This window comes from Chironomus tepperi, unplaced genomic scaffold (genome assembly GCF_022539635.2).
Source record: "Chironomus tepperi strain 1889 unplaced genomic scaffold, CSIRO-AGI_Ctep_v1 contig_219, whole genome shotgun sequence".
NCBI classification, from domain to species: Eukaryota; Metazoa; Arthropoda; class Insecta; order Diptera; family Chironomidae; genus Chironomus; species Chironomus tepperi.
The window spans coordinates 350,042-371,222 of record NW_027226341.1 but is presented as its reverse complement, the minus strand read 5'-3'; the positions used below and the strand labels follow the sequence as shown (position 1 = coordinate 371,222).

At 27.7% G+C, this 21,181-nt stretch overlaps 2 protein-coding genes and 1 long non-coding RNA gene across 7 annotated transcripts in view; 2 read left to right on the top strand and 1 right to left on the bottom strand.

The window, feature by feature from the left end:
- Positions 1 to 79: 79 nt before the first annotated feature.
- Positions 80 to 4,379, top strand: Hem (Nck associated protein 1 Hem). Its single transcript, XM_070640420.1, has 4 exons — positions 80 to 221; positions 534 to 2,436; positions 2,503 to 2,520; positions 2,658 to 4,379. The coding sequence occupies exons 2-4, from the start codon at positions 589 to 591 to the stop codon at positions 4,158 to 4,160; spliced, it is 3,369 nt and encodes a 1,122-aa protein (XP_070496521.1). The 5' UTR covers positions 80 to 221; positions 534 to 588; the 3' UTR covers positions 4,161 to 4,379.
- Positions 4,380 to 8,787: 4,408 nt separating this feature from the next.
- LOC139090535 (uncharacterized) lies at positions 8,788 to 9,503 on the bottom strand. Its single transcript, XR_011544434.1, has 3 exons — positions 9,423 to 9,503; positions 9,296 to 9,353; positions 8,788 to 9,146 (listed from the first exon to the last, which is right to left on the bottom strand). It is a non-coding gene; the product is annotated as an uncharacterized lncRNA (long non-coding RNA).
- grh (grainy head) overlaps positions 9,293 to 21,181 on the top strand; it is a 33,847-nt gene continuing 21,958 nt past the window's right edge. For 2 of the 5 annotated variants that reach the window (XM_070640271.1, XM_070640269.1), the window contains exon 1: positions 16,471 to 17,726. In XM_070640271.1, the coding sequence (XP_070496372.1) occupies positions 16,573 to 17,726 (1,154 nt within the window). In that variant the 5' untranslated portion in view covers positions 16,471 to 16,572. Of the gene's footprint in view, positions 9,489 to 15,395; positions 16,357 to 16,396; positions 17,727 to 19,517; positions 20,178 to 21,181 lie in introns of those variants that run through there. The other 3 variants (XM_070640268.1, XM_070640267.1, XM_070640272.1) reach the window with 3 other exon arrangements.

Below are 21,181 nucleotides of genomic sequence, written 5' to 3'. Positions count from 1 at the left end.
ACTGAGATGATACAATTTTACTAACAACTTCAAAAATTAAAAAAACGGTTCGTTTTAGCTAAAGTTTGCTTCTAAATATTCTGCACATTAATCAACAACATTAAAATTTTAAAAATTATTGTACAAAAATTTTGTAAAATTTAAAAATACTAATTATTAAAAGTTCCGAATTGTTTTAATATCAAGATTACCATTTGATGCAAAAGGATTAATTAAAATAGGTTAGAAGTTATATCAGTGTAATACTAAATGGTGTTTAAAAATATATTCGGATGAGTAATTTCTAATGCAGGGGAAAATATACTGCTGGAAACATAAAATTGTTTTTTTCTTCAATATTTTTCACTAGATCTACCTAAAAAACTGTAGTCTATATTAGTGCTTTTCGCCCTTGTATAATCCCCCCATGTTAAAATACATTATGACCGATAATTTACCATCGTTTATTGATATGTTTGTTATGGTCTAGAAATCAAAAGACCAAATCTTTCTTCTTCTAGATTTTAACTATCTTTTTGTTTTTTTTTTTTTAGATCATTGCAACTATAATTTCATCAGTTTTTGCTCATAAAACATAAAAAATTGAAAATGGCTCGACAATTAAATCCAATACAGCAGAAAATATCTGAAAAATTGATTATACTGAATGATCGGGGTGTTGGAATTTTGACAAGAATTTACAACATAAAAAAAGCTTGTGGAGACGCAAAATCTAAGCCAGGATTTTTATCAGATAAGGGACTGGATTCGTCAATTAAGTTTATTGTGAAAAAATTTCCAAATATTGACACAAAAAGTTTGACAGCAATAACAAACATCAAGGTCGAAATAATTAAATCATTATCACTTTACTATTATACTTTTGTTGATTTGCTAGATTTTAAAGACAATGTTTGTGAGCTGTTAACTACAATGGATGCACTTCAAATTTATTTGGACATTACCGTAAATCATGAATTGACAAAAAATTATTTGGACTTGGTCACAACATATGTTTCCCTAATGATTTTGTTGTCGAGAGTAGATGATCGAAAAGCAGTCCTTGGACTATTCAATGCAGCTTACGAGATGCAGAACAACGGAAGTGATCCAAATTTTCCAAGACTAGGTCAAATGATCATAGACTATGACCAAGCTACAAAAAAATTGTCAGATGAATTTATACCACACCAGCGTCTTTTAACGAGTGCATTAAAGTCTTTAGTTCAGATTTATCCAATGAGAAATTTAACAGCAGAGAAATGGCGTGAATTACAAATTCTTACACTTGTTGGGAATCAAGCTGCTTTATTAAAACCATCCAAAACTGATACAATGTCTTGCGAATATATATCGCTTGAAACACTTGATCGATGGATTATTTTTGGACTTATGCTCAATCATCAGATGTTAGGTCAGTCGAATCAAGTAACAAGCATGTGGGTTGCAGCTTTGGAATCATCATGGGTCATTGCTCTCTTTAGAGATGAAGTTATACACATTCATCAATATATTCAGAATGCTTTTGAAGGTATCAAAGGATATGGCAAAAGAATTTCTGAAGTTAAAGATTACTATAATCATGCGATTCAAAAGGCCGCTTTGATGCATAGAGAACGTCGAAAATTTTTGCGTACAGCTCTTAAAGAGCTTGCTCTAATTCTAACAGATCAGGCTGGATTGCTTGGACCTAAAGCACTTTATGTTTTGATTGGTCTTTGTTATGCACGTGACGAAATTTTGTGGCTACTTCGTCATAATGATAACCCTCCAATAAGTTCAAAAGCAAAGGGGAAATCAACAGAAGACTTAGTCGATCGTCAATTACCAGAATTACTCTTTCACATGGAAGAATTACGCGGCTTGGTACGCAAATATAGCCAAGTAATTCAACGTTATTACGTTCAATATTTATCGGGCTATGATGCTATCGAGCTTAACGTTAAAATGCAGAATCTCCAGGTTTGTCCTGAAGATGAAAGTATTATTTTGTCTTCATTATATCAGACAATTGCACCATTGTCTGTAAAGCAAGTTGAGATGGGCGAAACCTTTGATTTTAGAGCTTTTCGTCTCGATTGGTTTCGTTTGCAATCATATATGAGTGTCGCAAAAGCTGCCATCAAAATTACTGATCATGTAGATTTGGCTCGACTTTTCGATTCAATGATATTCCATACACGAATGATTGACAACCTGGATGAGGCTCTCGTGGAAACTTCAGACCTTTCGATTTTTTGTTTCTATAGCAAAATGTTGGAGGATCAATTTCATATGTGCTTGGAGTTTCCAGCTCAAAATAGATATATTATTGCATTTCCACTGATTTGTAGTCATTTTCAAAATTGTACTCATCAAATGTGTCCTGAAGAAAGACATCACATCCTAGAGAGATCAATTTCTGTTGTTAATATGTTTTTGGATGAAATGGCTAAGGAGGCTAAAAACATTATAACTGTAAGTTATTATTGTTCTTTTATTTCTAATTTAACCGTGTTAATTTTTTTTTAAATTTCCTTTTAGACTATTTGTGATGAACAGGTAAATATACCAAAGCTGCTCTGTAAACTTCACTATGAAGATGTTTTTTTTATGGAAAAAAATGTTTTTTTTTTTTTTTTTTTTTTTCCTAAATACCTAAAACTGAATTTAATGATATCCTCTGCTTTATTTACTAGTGTATGATGGCTGATGCACTTCTTCCAAAACATTGTGCCAAAATTTTGTCAGTTGCCACACAAAGAAAGAAAAAGGACAAATTAAAAAAACATATGGATGATATTAAACGTCCAGGTGATGAAAGTTATCGAAAAACAAGAGAAGATCTTACAACGATGGATAAGCTCCACATGGCTCTGACTGAACTTTGCTTTGCAATTAATTATTGTCAAATTGTTAATGTTTGGGACTATTCTTTTGCTCCACGAGAATATCTTTATCAACATTTGGAAACAAGATTTTCCAGAGCTCTCGTTGGTATGGTAATGTATAATTCAGAAACCATGGAAATTGCAAAACCATCAGAACTTCTTGCATCAGTTCGAGCATACATGAACGTTTTACAAACAGTAGAACATTATGTCAACATCGACATGACACGAATATTTAATAATTGCTTGTTACAGCAGACACAACAAATCGACAGTCATGGAGAGAAAACTATAAGTTCACACTATAACTCATGGTATTCAGATGTGTTGCTTCGAAAAGTTAGTGGCGGAAATATTGTATTTAGTTCGAATCAAAGAGCATTTGTTGCAATTTCACCTGAAGGATGCATCCCATTTAATCCAGAAGAGTTTTCCGATTACAATGAATTAAGATCGCTTGCTGAACTTATTGGGCCCTACGGTATCAAACTAATAAATGAACAATTGATGTGGCACATTGCAAATCAAGTTCAAGAATTAAAACGTATGGTTTCGATTAATAAGGAAACATTAATCATTCTTCGAAGTAATTTTGATAAACCTGATATAATGAAAGAACATTTCAAGAGATTGCAGCACGTTGACAATGTTTTACAGAGAATGACAATTATTGGTGTTATTTTGAGCTTCAGGCAACTCTTACAGGAAGCACTTTTAGATGTTTTAGAACAAAGAATTCCGTTCCTTGTAAGCTCAGTTAAAGATTTTCAAAATCACGTTCCTGGTGGAGATCCATTGAAAACTGTATCCGAAATGGCATCAGCATCTGGTTTAAAGTGTAAAGTGGATCCTACGTTATTAAATGCTTTAAGGGCTCAAAAGCCTGAAATTGATGAGGGAGAACATTTGACAGTTTTATTATTAATGGTATTTGTTGCAGTTTCAATTCCAAAGTTGGCCAAAAATGACCAATCTTTCTATAGAGCTTCTCTTGAAGCCCATACAAATAATATTCATTGCTTAGCTCTTGCAGTTAATGATATTTTTGGCGCTCTTTTCACAATTTGTGGACAAAACGACATTGAAGATCGAATGGCTGAATTTCTAGCTTTGGCCAGTTCCTCACTCCTTCGATTAGGTCAGGAAACTGAAAAGGAAGATATTAAAAATCGCGAATCCATTTATTTGCTTCTCCACGAGATTGTAAAGGAATCTAACTTTCTAACACAAGATCTTTTGGAGTCATGTTTCCCCTATGCATTAATCCGTAACGCTTACCATGCGGTGTATAAAAATGAAATGTCCATTTAGATGAAAGCATGTTTCTTGCTCGAAACAGCTCCCGTTATTTTGCCACTTAATCGTTTTGAACGTTTAAGTGGCCTGAGTTACTATATAATGAGCTATGAGCGAGAAATGGAAGAAAATGGATAGTATTCGGAGGGAAACCAAATTGTGCAAAGAGTCATCAAATTAGAGACCAAAAATTTTTCCTTTAAAAATTTCAATAAATTACTACAGTAAAACAAATGGTTCTTATTAGAATTATTTTTTTTTTAAAATCGTCAAATAATGGAATTTATCTCATCTTTTTAAAAAAATTACGAAAAAACTATTTTCTGAAAATTTCGATTTTTTTTTAAAAAAAAACTAAATAATTACCTAAATAATTCACCTTTAACAAATAAACTTAGATAATATTAACTAATAAGAGAAATTGCTTTGTATTGAAAGCTTTTTACAGTTATAATTCGCATTAAATCTTTTGAATATTTCAAACTTGCATTAAACATCTATAAAAATAAATAAAAAAAAGTATTAATAAGTATAACTTTAGGCAAATTCGGAGTAAAATTATATTATCAAATTCTATGGTATTCTAATGTATTGATATATAATAAAGATATGTATGTTCTATTATTCATTATAGATTATAAATAAATATACATACCCTATACACACTATATCTTTATTCTAATAAACAAAAAATAGCAACCGTCGAGTTAACCATTATTTTATTTAGATGAAGTGAAAACGTTGTTAATATAAATATAACTTTAAGTATAACCCATGCACTTACAGGCAAATAATTTAAAAATCATGTAGAATCTATGTCACTTCGCGACACAAAATACAAGTCATAAAGCAATCACGAAATAAGAAAATCTTGTTGTTTTCTCGATTTTCATTAAAATTCAGATTTAATTTTTTAGGATGAAAATTTCTTCCGGAACTGATCGGCACACTTTGAAATGTTGACACCACGGCAATAAGGAGGTAGTAAACTTAGAAACAAATGACAGCTAATTGGCCTTTAACTTATTACGTAACGCGAAAAATCGACTATTTTTTTGTTTTCTTTGAAAACAAGTTTTCAGAAATGCTCTAAAAATGTTTCATTTCCTTCGCATTCCTTTTTTTTTAAATTAAAAAAAGAAAATTAATTTCTCATCAGCATTTTTTTGCAATGGTCTCTTGAATTACAATTGCAAAACGAATTGCATTTAATTCATATCATTGATTCGAACAAACAATTCATTCTGATTTTAATTTCCATTTGCAATGAGAACAAAAAATTGCACTCATATAGTGATTGACAACTGAAATTTAACGTTTCACTCATATGACCATTAACTGTAAGTGCAACAAGCAACAGGGAAAATATTTACTTCAATTATATTTTGTGGCAATGATAAAAAGAATTGGAATGTCGTAAAGAAGACAAAAAAGTATATGTAATCGATAAAGAGAAAATATTTTTTGGAATAAAATTCAAGCATTTAAAAAAAATATCGATGTTTAAAAAAAACGTTCAAAAATATAATGGTACCTATATACCTATCAAAATATTGAAATTGAAAATAAAATTAAAATTAAGAATTCTAGAATTTCTCACGTTTTAAAAAAATACAAAAAAGTCTAAGGTTGATTTTAAACAATTATGAACAGCAAAAAAAATATGTCTTGATGGTGGACATTCAACGTCACATTTTATGCTTGTACGTAAAATCTAAAAAAATTGTTTTAAAATTTTCCCCTTTTCGATATCTCAAGAAATTAGCATATTATATAATGCTACATGGGAGCGAAGAAATATGTTCTTTTTTCTAGTGCTTGAAATTTTTGAAGGAATAATCATTTATAAAAGAAAAGATGAGCATATGCATGAATTTTTATAAATTGTGTGAACAACAACCCTTTCTTTTTTAATCTTTCATAGGACAATGAGATGCCCAGTGGTCAGTAGTTTTATTCGTTATTTTTTTTTTTTTAATTTTCAACCCCAAAATAATCTTTTTTACTAAAGATTTATTAAAAAGGAGAAGATTCGAGAAGGAATAATTGCACATTTTAAATATCATTACACGTAACCGTTATTTCAACATTTTTAAAGAATAAATGCTAGATCTAACAAAATTTGTCTGCCTGATATTTTTTTAAAACTAATATAAAATATGTTACCAATCTTCTAAAAACTAAAATTAATAGAATTTTAAGTAAAATATACTTACTGGAACCATGCTCTGACTTGAAGCCTAGGTTGCTACAAAAGGCCTTCCATCTGACTCTGTTGCTGGCTGTATCACAAAGCTTGTACAAATTCTCAGTTTTGACATCTAACTGGCATTCCTTCATTACCGTCCTACGCCATGTTGCTCTTGGAGCACCTGGACGCCTTTTCCCTTGTGGATTCCAACCGAAAATATAAGTAAAATATAATTTTATAGTTTAACAATTTTATAATATAACTTTAAAGTTTCCATAAATTTTTTTTTAAAATCAAAATGTACAAAATTGAGATGTTCTAACCCACCGATCAATTTTTTTGTGCAAGAATATTTTCTGAGGATAAATGCGCTTATAAATCAAATTTATGAATTTCAACTTTAAATAGTTTTGGTAATGCATGGGAAAATTTTTCTTAGAATATTGAAATGACCAGTAAGGGACAACTTTCAAGAAATTCTGGTTTTAACCTATTTATCTATTTATCTAACGGTCAGTTAGTTTTTTATACTTTATTGTAATGGATTTCTTAAAATTGACCCTTAGTATCTCATTGCCACCTTTTCAGTAAATTTAATTTGCATATCTGCGCAGCTGTAAAAAAATTTGTTTGAGAAATTTTTAGTCTACTGTTAGGATAAAGGATTTCGTTCTTAATATGCATAAAAAATATATTTAAGAAATTTAGTTTAGAATTTGGTTTAGAAATTTGATTATTATTAATTTTAGATATTCATGAATAAATACACAGATTTATGGAGGCGATTTAATGACCCTGGTTCGATCCCATATCAACTCGGTTTGTATGATTCGCGATACACAATTTGTGCTATGTATATTGCATTGATACACCCAATGAGTTATGCAGTTATACTGAGCTGCAAATCAATCGTCATTTATTACATATATCAAAACATATCATCCAGAAGATAGGAACGTATCCAGACGTATCAAAACCAACAAATAATAACATTTAAGATGTAAAAATCAGCGCTTGAACAATTAAAATTTACCATAAATTAAGTTTTAATGTTGAATATCATTCCCGAATATCACAAGCCAATTAATTGATCTAAAATCCAGCACCTATTCCGGTATGACTTTAGCATGGCGCTGGATTTTTTTTTGGTCCGGAAACGTGACTTGTACTTGTTCTTGGTTTTAGGTCAGGAAATTAGTTTGGACCCTATTGGATCTTATTATAAAGTTACAGAAGTTTAAAACTAGATTTAGGCAAGTTTTTTCATGTTGTTTTAATTAAGCAACCAATTACTGATCGCTGAGAAAAAAAAGCGCTGAAGTGATGAAGAAAGGATGAAGCATGAAGAAAGGATAATAATAAATAATAATAAATTTTAAAATTGAGAATAAAAAGTTACACAATCCAGTTAAAAGAGTTTTCTTAATTGAAATTGGTGTTTGAAAAATGGGGAAATGCGAAAAGACAGATATACAGAAAGATAAATGACAATTAAAGTTTGCTTAAATAGGGCAATTCCGCAGGTCAATCAAGTTCCAAAAAGCTCGCCCATTTTTTGTATGTAAAGCTCTTGATAATTTCTCATAAATTATTTGACATAAACTGAGAATAATTTGCTTTAACTTATCTAACAATCGATATTATATAGGTAATTTTAAAAAGTCTTTATTCTTAAAAAGATAGAATCTAAAGCTTTCCAAGATTATTTTATTACACACAATAAATTTTAAATTTAATACATATTTTATAGAAAAAAAATTAAAACATATACTTCAAGATAAAGATGTATTGTTTTTATCCATTAATTTTTTTTGTGTATGTTAAAGTAAAAAAAATTACAAAAGTCCTCGTGTTATTGATCGAGGGACTTAAGCGCATTTTTGTCCCAGCGATCAGTAATTGATTAAAAAGTCACTTCCAGACCTAAAACACAAGATCCAGTAAGATCCAGGTCACTTCCAGACCTAAAAACCAAGATCCAGTAAGATCCAGGTCACTTCCAGACCTAAAAACCAAGATCCAGGTCACTTCCAGACCTAAAAACCAAGATCCAGTAAGATCCAGGTCACTTCCAGATCTTAAAAACAAGATCCATATAAAACTTCCACAAATTTAAGAACTTCATCATTTAACGGATTTTCATAATTCAAACCTCATAACGGTCAAAAAAAAAATTCAAACATTGTTCAGTAAATACTGTAAAAACATCGACAAACATTGAAAAACACTGTAAAACAATGAAAAAACGTGTTGATGTTTTTGTTGTTGTTGTATATGAAAATGAAAAACTGTTAATTAGAGTATTTATGCGTTGATTTGAAACTTCTAAATGACCGATAACCCAATAACTTGATTGAACGAAGCTATTAAAACAAACCAGAGCTCTCTCGATGTCTAGTTTTCGAGATCCAGCCGAACAGCCGAACAGCCGAACGAACGAACAAAGTGCATTATTAAGCTCCCTTTTGTAAACAAGTTTACAAAAATGCGCTAAAAATCTTAAAGTCATAGCATGAGGAAACAAAATATGTGAGTCTCTCAAGACATTAAAATAACATTGATATTGTATTATGACCTGCTATAGATTCTCTCTTATGTGTTACTTTCTCGAATGTATACGTGGTAATAAAATGCAATCATATAGGAAAATTCACATGTTTAATATAGCTCCAATGTATTTGTGTAAAGCCACCACATTATTTCTTTTCACATTCTTTTATTTATTTCGTTGTTCTCCATGTCTGGTCTCTCGGACTTGAAGTTAATGGATATTTCTGATACATTTGTATTGTTGTGTTAAATGTTTATACCTGTTGCGTTGGTGTGTATTATTAGTTGTATGGCACGGATACAAAAGAAAAAAAAATTATTTATTTTTTATTCGAACTGCTCGTTGATGTATCTTTATATTTTCTTATATTTCGTTATACTCATATAAAATATTTTCTCTCTTCTCTACCTTTTTGTGCGCAGTTGCCATGAAACGTAGTTAAAGTAGTTAGGTTTGGCTCGGACACCTGCTTTAAAATTGATAAAAAAGCAAAATTTAGACAAAAATCATTTTAAAAAATATTCAATCAATGTACCAATATGTAAAATTGCGAAAGAATAAATTTAAGTTAGTGTTTGAGTGTTATAACTTAATCTGAAAGGTGAGTCGAATGCCTTGTGTAAAAAAATAAGTCAAAACGTAAAGTTAAGTGAAGTAACAAAAAAAAATACAAATAAATATATTTATAAAAAGTTAATTAAACAGATTAAAAAGCATCTGAAACTGAAAAGTTGTTTAAAATACATCGAATAGGAAAGAATTTAATGCACACACACGAGACAAACCTAAAAATAATTTTCTTATATGCGGCTATAAAATGCAAAATCAAAAACAATCACTATGGATTAAACTGAACTGTTCATGTAAATTGAAATTAAATAAATTTATATTTTTATTAAGCGTCTAAATCTTATTGATCATATGAACAACAACCCAAAAACTACAGTAATTGAAAATGAAAAAACCAAATTGATTTAAAAAAAAAAACTTTTAAGAAGATTTCCAAGTAAAAAGATCTTCTCTACAGTGAAAATGTTCATTATAATAATTTTAGCAAAAATATTAAAATACTTAAAATTGCATGAGTGAAATTTTTGTTTATATTTATTATTTTTGAGTCTTGTTGTTTTGAGATGTATGAATGAAATATTTGAGAACCAGTTTTGAGTGTATAAGAAGGGTAAATTAAAAAACTAGTTTGTCAATTGCTTGATATGTATATTCTTGAATGAAAAAATGAGAGAGAATACTCTGTACACACCGAGTGAATGAATGTGTAATAAAATTCTAGTTTTGCCGGGAAATATTTATTAAAGTTATACTTACCAAAATATTGCTAATTTGACAATTTTCCTCAAATATTTTTAATAATAGAATTTTCAAAATTTATTTAGAAAAAATTCCATCTAAATGAAAAAGACTTTATTTTCACGAATTTTATGAGTTCTTTTCGTTCATTATTATAAATCATTAAAATATTGCAATCAAGCTGAAAACTTTAATTGTTTTAATGCATATAAAAAAAAAATCAGTATATGTGCCTACCCTTTCTTTTGTTTACTCTTTCTCTTGGTGAACCATTTTCTTTTACATGGTCCATGTTGAGTATGTGAAATCTGTAGCTGATTGCATTCCAATAGCTTTTTTATTGATACATTAAAGATATGAACGCTCTCCAATTTAATTCAGTTCTTAAAAAGTGCAATATTCAACAATGTTGGATACGTTTTTATACATTATAAAGATATTACTCAGTTCAGTGCTACAGTATTGCTGGAAAATGCTATCGAATTTTTTATAATGAAAGTTTTTTCTGTACTTTCCTTTTTGATACTGAAACATGCTACCTTATAATTGCTAGTTTTTAATGACATGATTGTATTTCATCAATGTAATGTCTCAACATTTGAATATAATGCGTTGTTCAAAAATTCTATAATTTAAAAAATTGCAATTATTTACATAATCTCTTAAGTTTGTCTATTATAAATTGCAAGAAAAAAAAAGTAAATAGATCTTAAAACCACGTGAGTTTATTGTAAAAACCGGATTTCTTTTTTTCAAATAAAACTTGTTAGGTAAGCCAAACTCCAGGTTTTCTCATCACTTGTCCCTCGAGCATGATTAAAAAATCAAGTTTTTTTTTATATTGTTACTTTATCCAGGAGAAAATGTCATCAGGTGATTTCCTTCATTGTTCAGTTGTTGTTAGAATGATAAGGTGCATGCATAATATTTGCTGCTTTTTAACGAACATAAATTAGGTATAAGGTTTTTTTTCAAAAAGAGACCACACCTTAGTTAGATGGATAAAACTTCGAAGAAGAATATATATAAACATCAACAGTGTCAAAAATATTTATGGCTTCAACCTTATTCGTATTTGTTATTGTTTTTCTTCTTCAACTTGTGTCCATTACATGATTTTTATTTAAGCCATTAATTTCAATCTTTCGTCTTCCATTTTTTTTTGTTTTTTTTTTTTCAAACAAAATATATATAAAATAAAAAATATTTGAGCTTTCTATTGAGAGCTCTATATTCAAAGTGGCTTCTAACAGCTTCTCGATTCTTCTTTGACTTTTTCGTTGTCGTTATCATCATTGATTTTACTCTTATGTTATAGTATATTTATAACTTCCACGCGGCAAATCTTTACATTATGTTTGGTAATTTTCCATAATAATTTTGAGAATCATGTATTCAACAAAACTGAGAAGAAAGAATTTTGAATTTTTGTATGGAAGTTTTCTGTTTGTCCATTTCAGTTAGTCAATATAATATTCCTTTCCTTCAATCTGCCTTTGTATTTGTTTCTTATATCTACATGCATTCAATGTTAACAAGAAAAGAAGAAACATTCCATTTAATAACTTGGATTGTGTTAATGGCACTGATACAACACACTCACATATTATTTCTCGATATATAATTTTTTTATTCACGTATTTTGAATTCTCGAGAGAAATATTATACATACAGTCAGCATCACTTTATACGGATTGGAAAAGTAAAGAAAAAGATAACATAAAAGTTCAACTCTTTTTTTCTGTCTTCGTTTTTTCATATATTCTTTATGTCATAAAATTACTTTTTTTTTATATCATGACACTTTATCTTTTTATATTTTTTGTTGAAAAAGAATGAATTATTTTCATTTTAATATTAGACATTTACATTATTGAACGTTAAATCATTCAATATTAGTCAATTTTGCAAACTGCGTACAGTAGAATTTTTTTGATCTTAGAGTAATATTATACATGAAATAGACCAAACCCCTACCAAGCATGGTATGATGATCTTCATTTAACAGTTACCACTGCTTCTATGTATATATATTAACAGCTAATTTCGAAAATAATCTCATATTGAAATCGATATTAATTATTAAGTAATTTTCATTTATTATAATGTAAATATAATATAGCGTTTCCCGAAATTTCGGTTTCGATGAATCATTAAAATTGAGATCAGGACCTAGACTAAAAAGATTCTTCGAATTATAGGTTTCAATAACTAGCTAAATTTATTGTATTAAATTAAAGGTTTTATTCTTTTTTAAATATATCTTAAATAAATATTTAATTATTTTGTTAAACAAAAATTAAGAACTATAATTAACAAATAAGATTTAATTACTTAGATAAAGGTCTTAGGTGCCAAAAAAAATGCTTTTGTAAATTGTAAAGGACCTTATGAATGTTCTTAAGCCTTGCTATAAATCTCACTAATAATGAACATCATAGAGTTTTTTTACATCACAAATTAATCCTTTAAGTGTATCTAAACAAAAATAACATGCAGAAATAATAGTTCACGTGAGTCCATAGCAACCTGTAACGTTATATATTTGACGCAAATCATTAGCATTTTAAAAATATAAATATATTATTTTTTTGGTCCTTCACGAAGTCTCTATAAAATTTTATAATACCAAAAATTGTATAAAATAAAATGATAAAATTTATTCAGCATTTTAATGAACCTCGATGGCTCGTGTAAGCTTCAAAATCTTGAAAATTTTGTATCTTAAATATCATTCACATAAAATATTACGTCATTTGGAATATAATATTTTTCTAAGCATCTTCGTTTATTTTTAAAGGTTTGATATAGGAGAATTTTTTTAAAAAAACCTTTTAACCAACCCACCCGTGAGGATAATTAGTGAATTACCCTTATCGACAAAAAAAAGGATTTTTTTTTCTACTCGATGAGGTTAATATATTTTGCAAATTTAATTTTTGTCATAAAAGTGGCGACATGTTTGTAATGTAGCAACTACAAACTATACTGTTTACAGAACATAAGCTTAATTAATATATCAGACGGTATCTAACTCCATCTTCATATTCTTTCAAAATTAGTTTAAACGACAAAACCTAACTGCTACTAGAATCTTGCATGAGAACTTTCGATTTCATATCATAATCATTTATAACACGTTTCTTTATGTCATCTTCTTAGTATAACCAGATTTTTTTTTTGGAAATTTACAACAAGATTTCAAGTTCCACAAGTTTTGTATATTTGTTAAAAATTTTACTCATGTGCGACAAGTGTCTGGCATAGAGCTAAAATGAAATTGAAAACAAAGTACAAAGAGAGTCAATGACGTCAAAACCACAGTTTTCGGTAAAAAACTAGTAAATCGTGACCGGCTTAAGAATATGTAAGCTAACCCAGACAATTTAATCACAAACAATCCAGTTCTTCTTCGTCACTGGATTCATGAATTGCGACTGAAATTTTAACAGATTATATTCTATTTTTTTTTTATTTGATTCTGCATGTACCTCAATGACATTTCTTGTTTTAATATATACAAATAAAATAATTAAGAATAATTAAGTTCAAATGGAATCTTTCAACGTTTTCCCCTCAAACTTGGACCCAGGGTTGAAAAATATTTTAATGTTAAAATGCACATAAGCACCTAAATTACTTTGCAAATTAAATTTTTATTTTATTCTCACGTAATATATATATATTTGAATATTTCTATCACAAAGACAAAAAAATCGATGCCATCTAATATATAAAATTATTTTCTTGGAATTAATATATTGTGACATTGAAAAAAAAACACAAAAAATTTTATACATAATATAATTTTGAGACAATCTGCAAGAGAAGAATGTGTTAACACAGATGAGTTCATAATTTAGCATCTCGTGAAGGCTAAATACATTTTATTGAGCTTAGACATAAGACGATCTTATAAAATTGATCAAAAACAGTTTTTGTGTTTTATGTTATTTACTTCATTATACGATTTTTTTTTTCAAGTTTTTATGATAATTTAGTCATTTTTTTGAATCTTAAATGTTCACTTTCTTGCTATCTCTAAATCGCTGGTTCTCAAACTTTTTAACGGGCGACACACTAAGTTTTCACGACACATGAAAATGTCTTTGTAATGCTAATTATTTATTACAAATGATTCAAAGAAATGCTATTGCAACGCAGAAAAATCTTTGAATAACATGTAGTTAGTTCAATCCAATATCCTTAAATTTTACTTCGAAAAACTCCAATCCCAAATCCTGATTCGCCATAATTTTGGGTGAGGTGAACTTTAATGCAAATTTAAGAATTCATTCGAATTTATTTTATTATTGATTAGGCCCCTAATTATTTTAGGATTTGGGGGACGATTTGGAACTTGACTAAAACATAAAAATGATTTTTATTAAAGTTTATTTATTTGAATGAAATGAATGAAAGTGCTTACTAATCAAAAATCAAAATGCACCTATCTAAGATCTATGATGTACTAATTCCTTACATCTACATACATTTCTAGCCTCATTTTGCTGTAAACCATTTGTAGATGTGATATTGTCTTTACACGTTTCCAGCGCATCTTGCATTATTAAATTGCAACAAAATTTTTATATAAAGTATTTAAATGATGTGTAGCATGCAATACGAATTCAGTTTGTCATGTAATCATATTTTTCCTGCGTTTCTTGAAAACTGTTTAATAAGATTTGTTGAAAATTCCACTTGGAGTAGTTTCATTCCTTTTTTCTTTGTTACAGCTTCTAGCTAAGCTTCCAGTGTATTATTTTGTATTCAGTATATGCATAAAAAGAAAGATACAATTTTGAGGAAGTAAATGAACATTTGTTGGCTGCAATTAGATCGTAAGAAATTACTTTCTGCGTTATGTATATAATAGCGATGAATAACATGGAATAATATAAAATAAAATAATGCATTACACTGTGCAAAACGTAGAAGCGTATATACTGCATAAAGAATTTAATTACCGTTATTTTGTGTACACAGGAAATTCTCAATATTAAATCAATGAAAAAATAAAATGAATCAAGAGACATGTATAAAACTATACATTTTTATTTGTGTTAATATTGGTTAATATCCTATTTTTCTACTAATGAAATGAAATAATTAATTTACATTTTTCCAAATTTATTTTCAGGATGATTATTATGTTTAATTAATAATACAAATTTTCTTTCACTTCTTTTCTTTTCAGGTTCAAATTTTGGTACAAAATAAAAATTAAGGATAAAAATAAAAATATTATGTGTTGAATACATAGGTAAATCCTTTAAAATATAATGTTTTTGAAACAAGATTTAAAAAATAATAGATGAATATCAATGCTTACAAGTAAATAATATTAGTGAGAATGTAAAACATTTATGTGGAGTGTTGTGAATACCATACAGTGCCTTAAAATATGAAAAATTAATTGAACGACATCGATAATAATAAATATTTATATATATGACAGCCATATGATATTTGTGTGCAGAGTATAATTACAATAACTATAAATAATAATAACAATAAATAATTTTTAGTGTTGCCACAATTGTCGAGATCGCGCAGAAAAATAAGGAAATGTTTAGTGCCATAATAACAAAAAAGGTATCGAAAAATTGCATCAATATCAATAACATGTGAAGTATAAAAAAAATATAACAAGGTTTATACAAAAGAAGAAAGTGTTTAGCAAGACTAATTCACTGATCATTGTATCATAAATTCTATATAGTGCCGTGTACATTTTTTTATATTTTAAACTTAACAACTTTTAAATTCAAACTTGCAGTGTGTATGTATGCATTTATTTTATAAAATGCATTCATAAACTGAAAACTGAAGTAACTTAACAGTCAAATAACTGTTTCTCTTTAAAATAGAATTTAATAGTAATATTATGAATTTTATTTAAAAAATTCAATGCAATTGATATTAATATATGCAATACGTACATATTTTACGCTACATATTTAATCAGACTTTTTTTGACTGTTTTTTTTACTGTTCTTTTATCAGTAAAAAAAAATACATAAAAGTGATAGAGAGAAGAATAAAATTGAGTGCAATACGTAGTCCGCTGAATTGTATTATGGAATCGCAAAAATATTTTAGAAACGAAGCTTAAATAAAAAGATAAAATATAACTGTCTGCACAGTAATAAATAAATGTAAGCAAGATTTTTATGTAATAATAATATAAATATATAATAAAAAGAATATATCTATACTGAGATGAAGTGAAGATAAGTTTGCTTACATGCAATGATTGTATGTATTAAAAGTGAAGAAAAAAAGAAAGTACGTTTGTAGATATTACAAACTTAGAATAAATAAAAATAAAATAAAATAAAATATTAATATTTTGCATTTGTGATAATAAAAAAATGGCGGCTACATCATCTGAAAATAACCAACAAATTCAACTTCCTGATGAATCTCATATAATTCACAAAGGAAATGCAGCTCCATCAAGTCCACCAGAACTAGCAACCATGACAAATGTTGTTAATGTTCTTGATTTACATAAAAATGATTTTTCCAATGAAACGAAGATTTATGATAAAAATACAAATACCGTTTATGTCTACAGCAATGCTCCACCATCGTCATCAAAGATTGATGAAGCTATGTCAGTTCCTTCACCTGAATCAGCAGTAATGCATCATGTACATCATCAACAATCTCTTGCATCGGAAAATCAGCAAATGCATCATCATGTTGTAATTAATCAACATCCATCGGATTTATCAATTGATAATTCACTTAAAGATGAACATTTTGAGTTGATGCATGAATCGAATGGTGTCATGCTACAACGAATTGTGAATGATCATCTCGCTGATGGAAGATTGGTGCATCATACAATTAGCGATGTTCGTAACAGTCCAAATGTAAACGGGAGTGATCATCAAGTTTTGACAAAAATAAACGCTAGTGATGAATCGTTATTTAGATTTATAGAGACCAATCATCTTGTTTCAAAACTTGTTGGTGAAAATCAACAAATCGTTAGTAGAGATATTATTAATGGCGAGCATCATATTATTACACGTAATGAGAATGGAGAACATATTCTAACTCGTATTGTTAATACTGCTGTAGAGCAACATGGTAAAATGGTAAATGGTGAAATTTTCAATACTTTAGTAAATACAAACATCAATTCAAAAAATTCTGATGATGCAAAAGGTACGACTCAAATAATATATACAACCCATGATGGGGGTGTAATAAAGAATTCACAACCATACGACCATACTAATAATGTAGATTCTCAGAAACATATTGATTTAATATATGAAGATGGTAATAAAACAGTGATTTATACATCATCTTCATCGAATAATGCTGAAACATCAAACCCTGACTCTCCAAGTGAACCGAAAAATCTTGAGTTATTTTCAGCTAACGGAGAATGTGTTAATGGTGGACAAATAATTGTCCAAGGAAATCTTCAATACACCCCGCAAATTCAACCCGATGGAACAACAGTATATGTAGTATCGGAGTTAGTCGGGGGTGACATGAATGGACAAAGGTGAGTCAATTTACACGCTTTTTATTCCTACTTTTCTTACTTTGATAAACGTTTGCAAGTCCTTTTTCAATGTTAAATTCAAATTTCTTATTTATTCAAGTATAATAATTTTTTGTTGAAATTTTAATACGATTCAGAAATAGTTTTAAACTGTATACATTAAACACGTATATATAATATTTAATATATTAAAAAAAAATCGAAAAAGTTTTAATTAATGTTTTATAATATTAAGGTAAGAAGGATAACATGGCATTTACTTAAAAAAATTATTTTTTTTTTTTTAATTTTTTAGTCTGCTTGTCTTTCTTTATCAAGCTTTTATTCCATTAAATTTACATCAAAAGCATGAAATTGATAAGAGTGTAACTGCCATGCTAAGTTTAATATATGTAAAAATGTATATATTCGCACTGTCAATGAAGAAAAAATGATACTTAATACATCATTACAATATTAAAATGCATAAAAAAGATATGTGTTTGCACGGTTCCGTAATATTTTATATCTTTCGCTTGAATGAATGACGTTAAAATGTCTGTTGCTATTTTTTTCTTAATGCATGTATGATTTATCTTAATCAATAAATGTATATGTAATTTAAATTCTTTTTTATTATCATTACTTCTGAATAAATTCTCCTAGTTAGAAGAATCATCGCAAAACATTCAAAATTTTAAATTAATTAATTTTCTAATTTTAATATTAAATTTGATTTTTAAAAATGAATTTTGAAAATGATTATGAATTGTTGGAAAACATTACACAATTAAATTCTTTAAATCCCAATAATAAAATACTGTTAAATTTTCTTTTTAACATATATTGAAATAAATTGAAAAATAAGTTTCAAATACTTGACATGAGTTTCTGTTTAAATTTCTACAGTTTTGTCAAATATTTTCCTTGTCTTTCTTTTAGTCTTGGAAACTGCAATTCTTTAGCTCGTTTTTTTAAATCAGTAAATTATGTAAATTAGTCATAATTTGAGGTTGTATGTATGTTATATTTTCTATGTCTTTTTTTTTTCCTTGTTTAACTGTGGTAATGATAATTATAATCAATTGATCAAAGTGCTTGCTATTTTATTTATAACTTTTCATAATGATGTAGGTTGATAACAGAATATTTTTTTCTTTTTAACATGTTTTTGTTGTAAAACGTCGAAACATTTTTAAAAAATTTTCATTATTTAATATCAATTTTTTTCAAAAAATTAAAAAAAATAATTCTCGGTAAAAAATCATACCTTTTATAATTTTAATGTTTGCAAAATATTTAATATCAAAAATATTTTTCTCAGTTTCGATTTTAAAATCATCCAAAAAGTTTGGAATCATATCAATAAAAATTTAGATTCTCTACTCTGAGCTAAAATTGAGAAAGAATTGAAAAAAAAAAAATGTGTAAATTAATTAGTATCTTTCGATTAATTAATCAAAATCAGTTGGTTTTTATTTGTACTGTTCAGTAGGAAGAAATAACGCGAGATGAAAAAGAGACAAAAGCAGGTAGAAAAATTTTCAATACAAGTCCGAGTATCTCAATAAAAAAAAACAGAGCTGTGCTTTGAAAAGAGAATTTTTATTTGTAGAGAATACTTGCTTTTATTATTATACACTCTCTTCGTCTTAAAACTCTTCATTGCTATCGATGTTTAACTCTCTGCAGACCCCTGTCTTTTGCCTGTGTTATTATTATTTTTATTATTATTGTTGTTTTCTGACGGTCAACATTATATGCTGTCTGTTGTGTGAAGAAAATTTTTAAAAGCGGTTTTCAGTTTATATCTGTTTGTCAGAAGGCATAGAACTGATTACGGAATATTTTGAATGGAAATTTCTTTCAGTTTTTGTTTTTTGATAAAATGTAGAAAGGTGAAAATAGAGAAAAAAAATAACAAACAAAAAATTTGTCAAAATATTCTACATTGTTGCTAGTTCATATTTACATATACACACGTGGCCATATTTATTGTGCAAATAATTTCATAGCGATCAGTAGTGATTTTGTGCCGTGTTGACAACAGAAGTACAAGGTGCAACCCTAATTACTTCATGCAAAAATTTATTAAACAAGTTTTAAATGAATCGATTATATTGGAATATTGTGAATGAATGAGGAATAAATATTTGTGTATAAATAAAAAAAATAAAAAAAGTAATAAAATAATGAAAAAAACAATAAAGTGCTGAAGAATAGAAGAATAGAAGTGAAATAAAAATTTAATAAACATTTAATTATAACAATTAATATATAAATAATTTATATAATGAGCTTTAAATTAGATCAATAGTTTCTTTAAAATAAGCTAACTCTAATATTCAGTATCTTAAAATAGTAGAATAGTTTATTTATGCAAGTAGAAGAGAATATAAAATTTGTCAAACTGGATACCGGAAATTCATTTCAGTTGGCCTATCCCGACAATGATTGGCTAAGTGAGGATAGGTACAATTTTTTTGTCATAATTTTTATAAAATAAAACTCATTTTCAACAAATTTTCAATTTAAAAATTCACTTTACTCATATTTATTCCTGTAATTACATATCAAGTTTTCGGTTTTTTGATAATTCGCGCTTTTTTCTCTGCTGATAGACTTGTTTATCAAATTTTAAATATACAGTCTGTTTCAACAATTTTGAGTGTAATATATGCGAGAAATTTCGTCATTTTGAGCATCTGATGGAAGTTTTTTTTAGATATTGTGTAAACTTTGTGATTTTTCCTAATCACATTACACGTGTAGTATGTTAAATTTTAATAATTTATTTGATATTTTTGTTGAATTTTAATATTCAAAAAATTATCAATTTCGAAGAGTTCATTTAGTTTATTGTTATGCTTATTGTATATTTCTGTAACTAATTATGGGTGATTTCTTAATTTTATTATGTTTTGTCTAGCCATTTCACAAATGAGGTTTTGAAATAACGAGTATTAATGTTTAGTTAAAATTTTTGTCACTTAGTTAAAATATAAATTCGTAAATTCAATCTTAATGGTTTTGAAGTTATGAATTCTAAGATTTTTACATGTATTGCTAATTTTACATGTACAATTATAAGACTACTACAATATGATAATGTTTCTTTGAATAGTTTAACAGACAACTTTTCAAGGTTATCAGAACATTTCGCACTTTAATATTCACTCACACCAATAAAATAAGTTTTAAAACGACGAAGTTTCCTTGAGATAAAAATTAAAACATATACGTTTAGGTTTTTTTGCATATCGATGGATTAGTTTTTTTTCCTGTTAATGAGACAATTATGATAATTATAACGCTTTATGAACTAGTATATTACAAAAGTTTTTGATTTTTCAACTCAATTGAAAAATTACTTCCTGTAATAATGGCACTTGTATCGCTTATTAAATTAACACAAAAAAGTGTGATGCTAAAATCATATGAAATAGATTCATTGTGACATAAAATTTCAATATCAA

Coding starts and splice junctions, on each gene's coding strand:
- Hem (XM_070640420.1), top strand. CDS start 589: ATGGCTCGACAATTAAATCCAATACAGCAGAAAATATCTGAAAAATTG.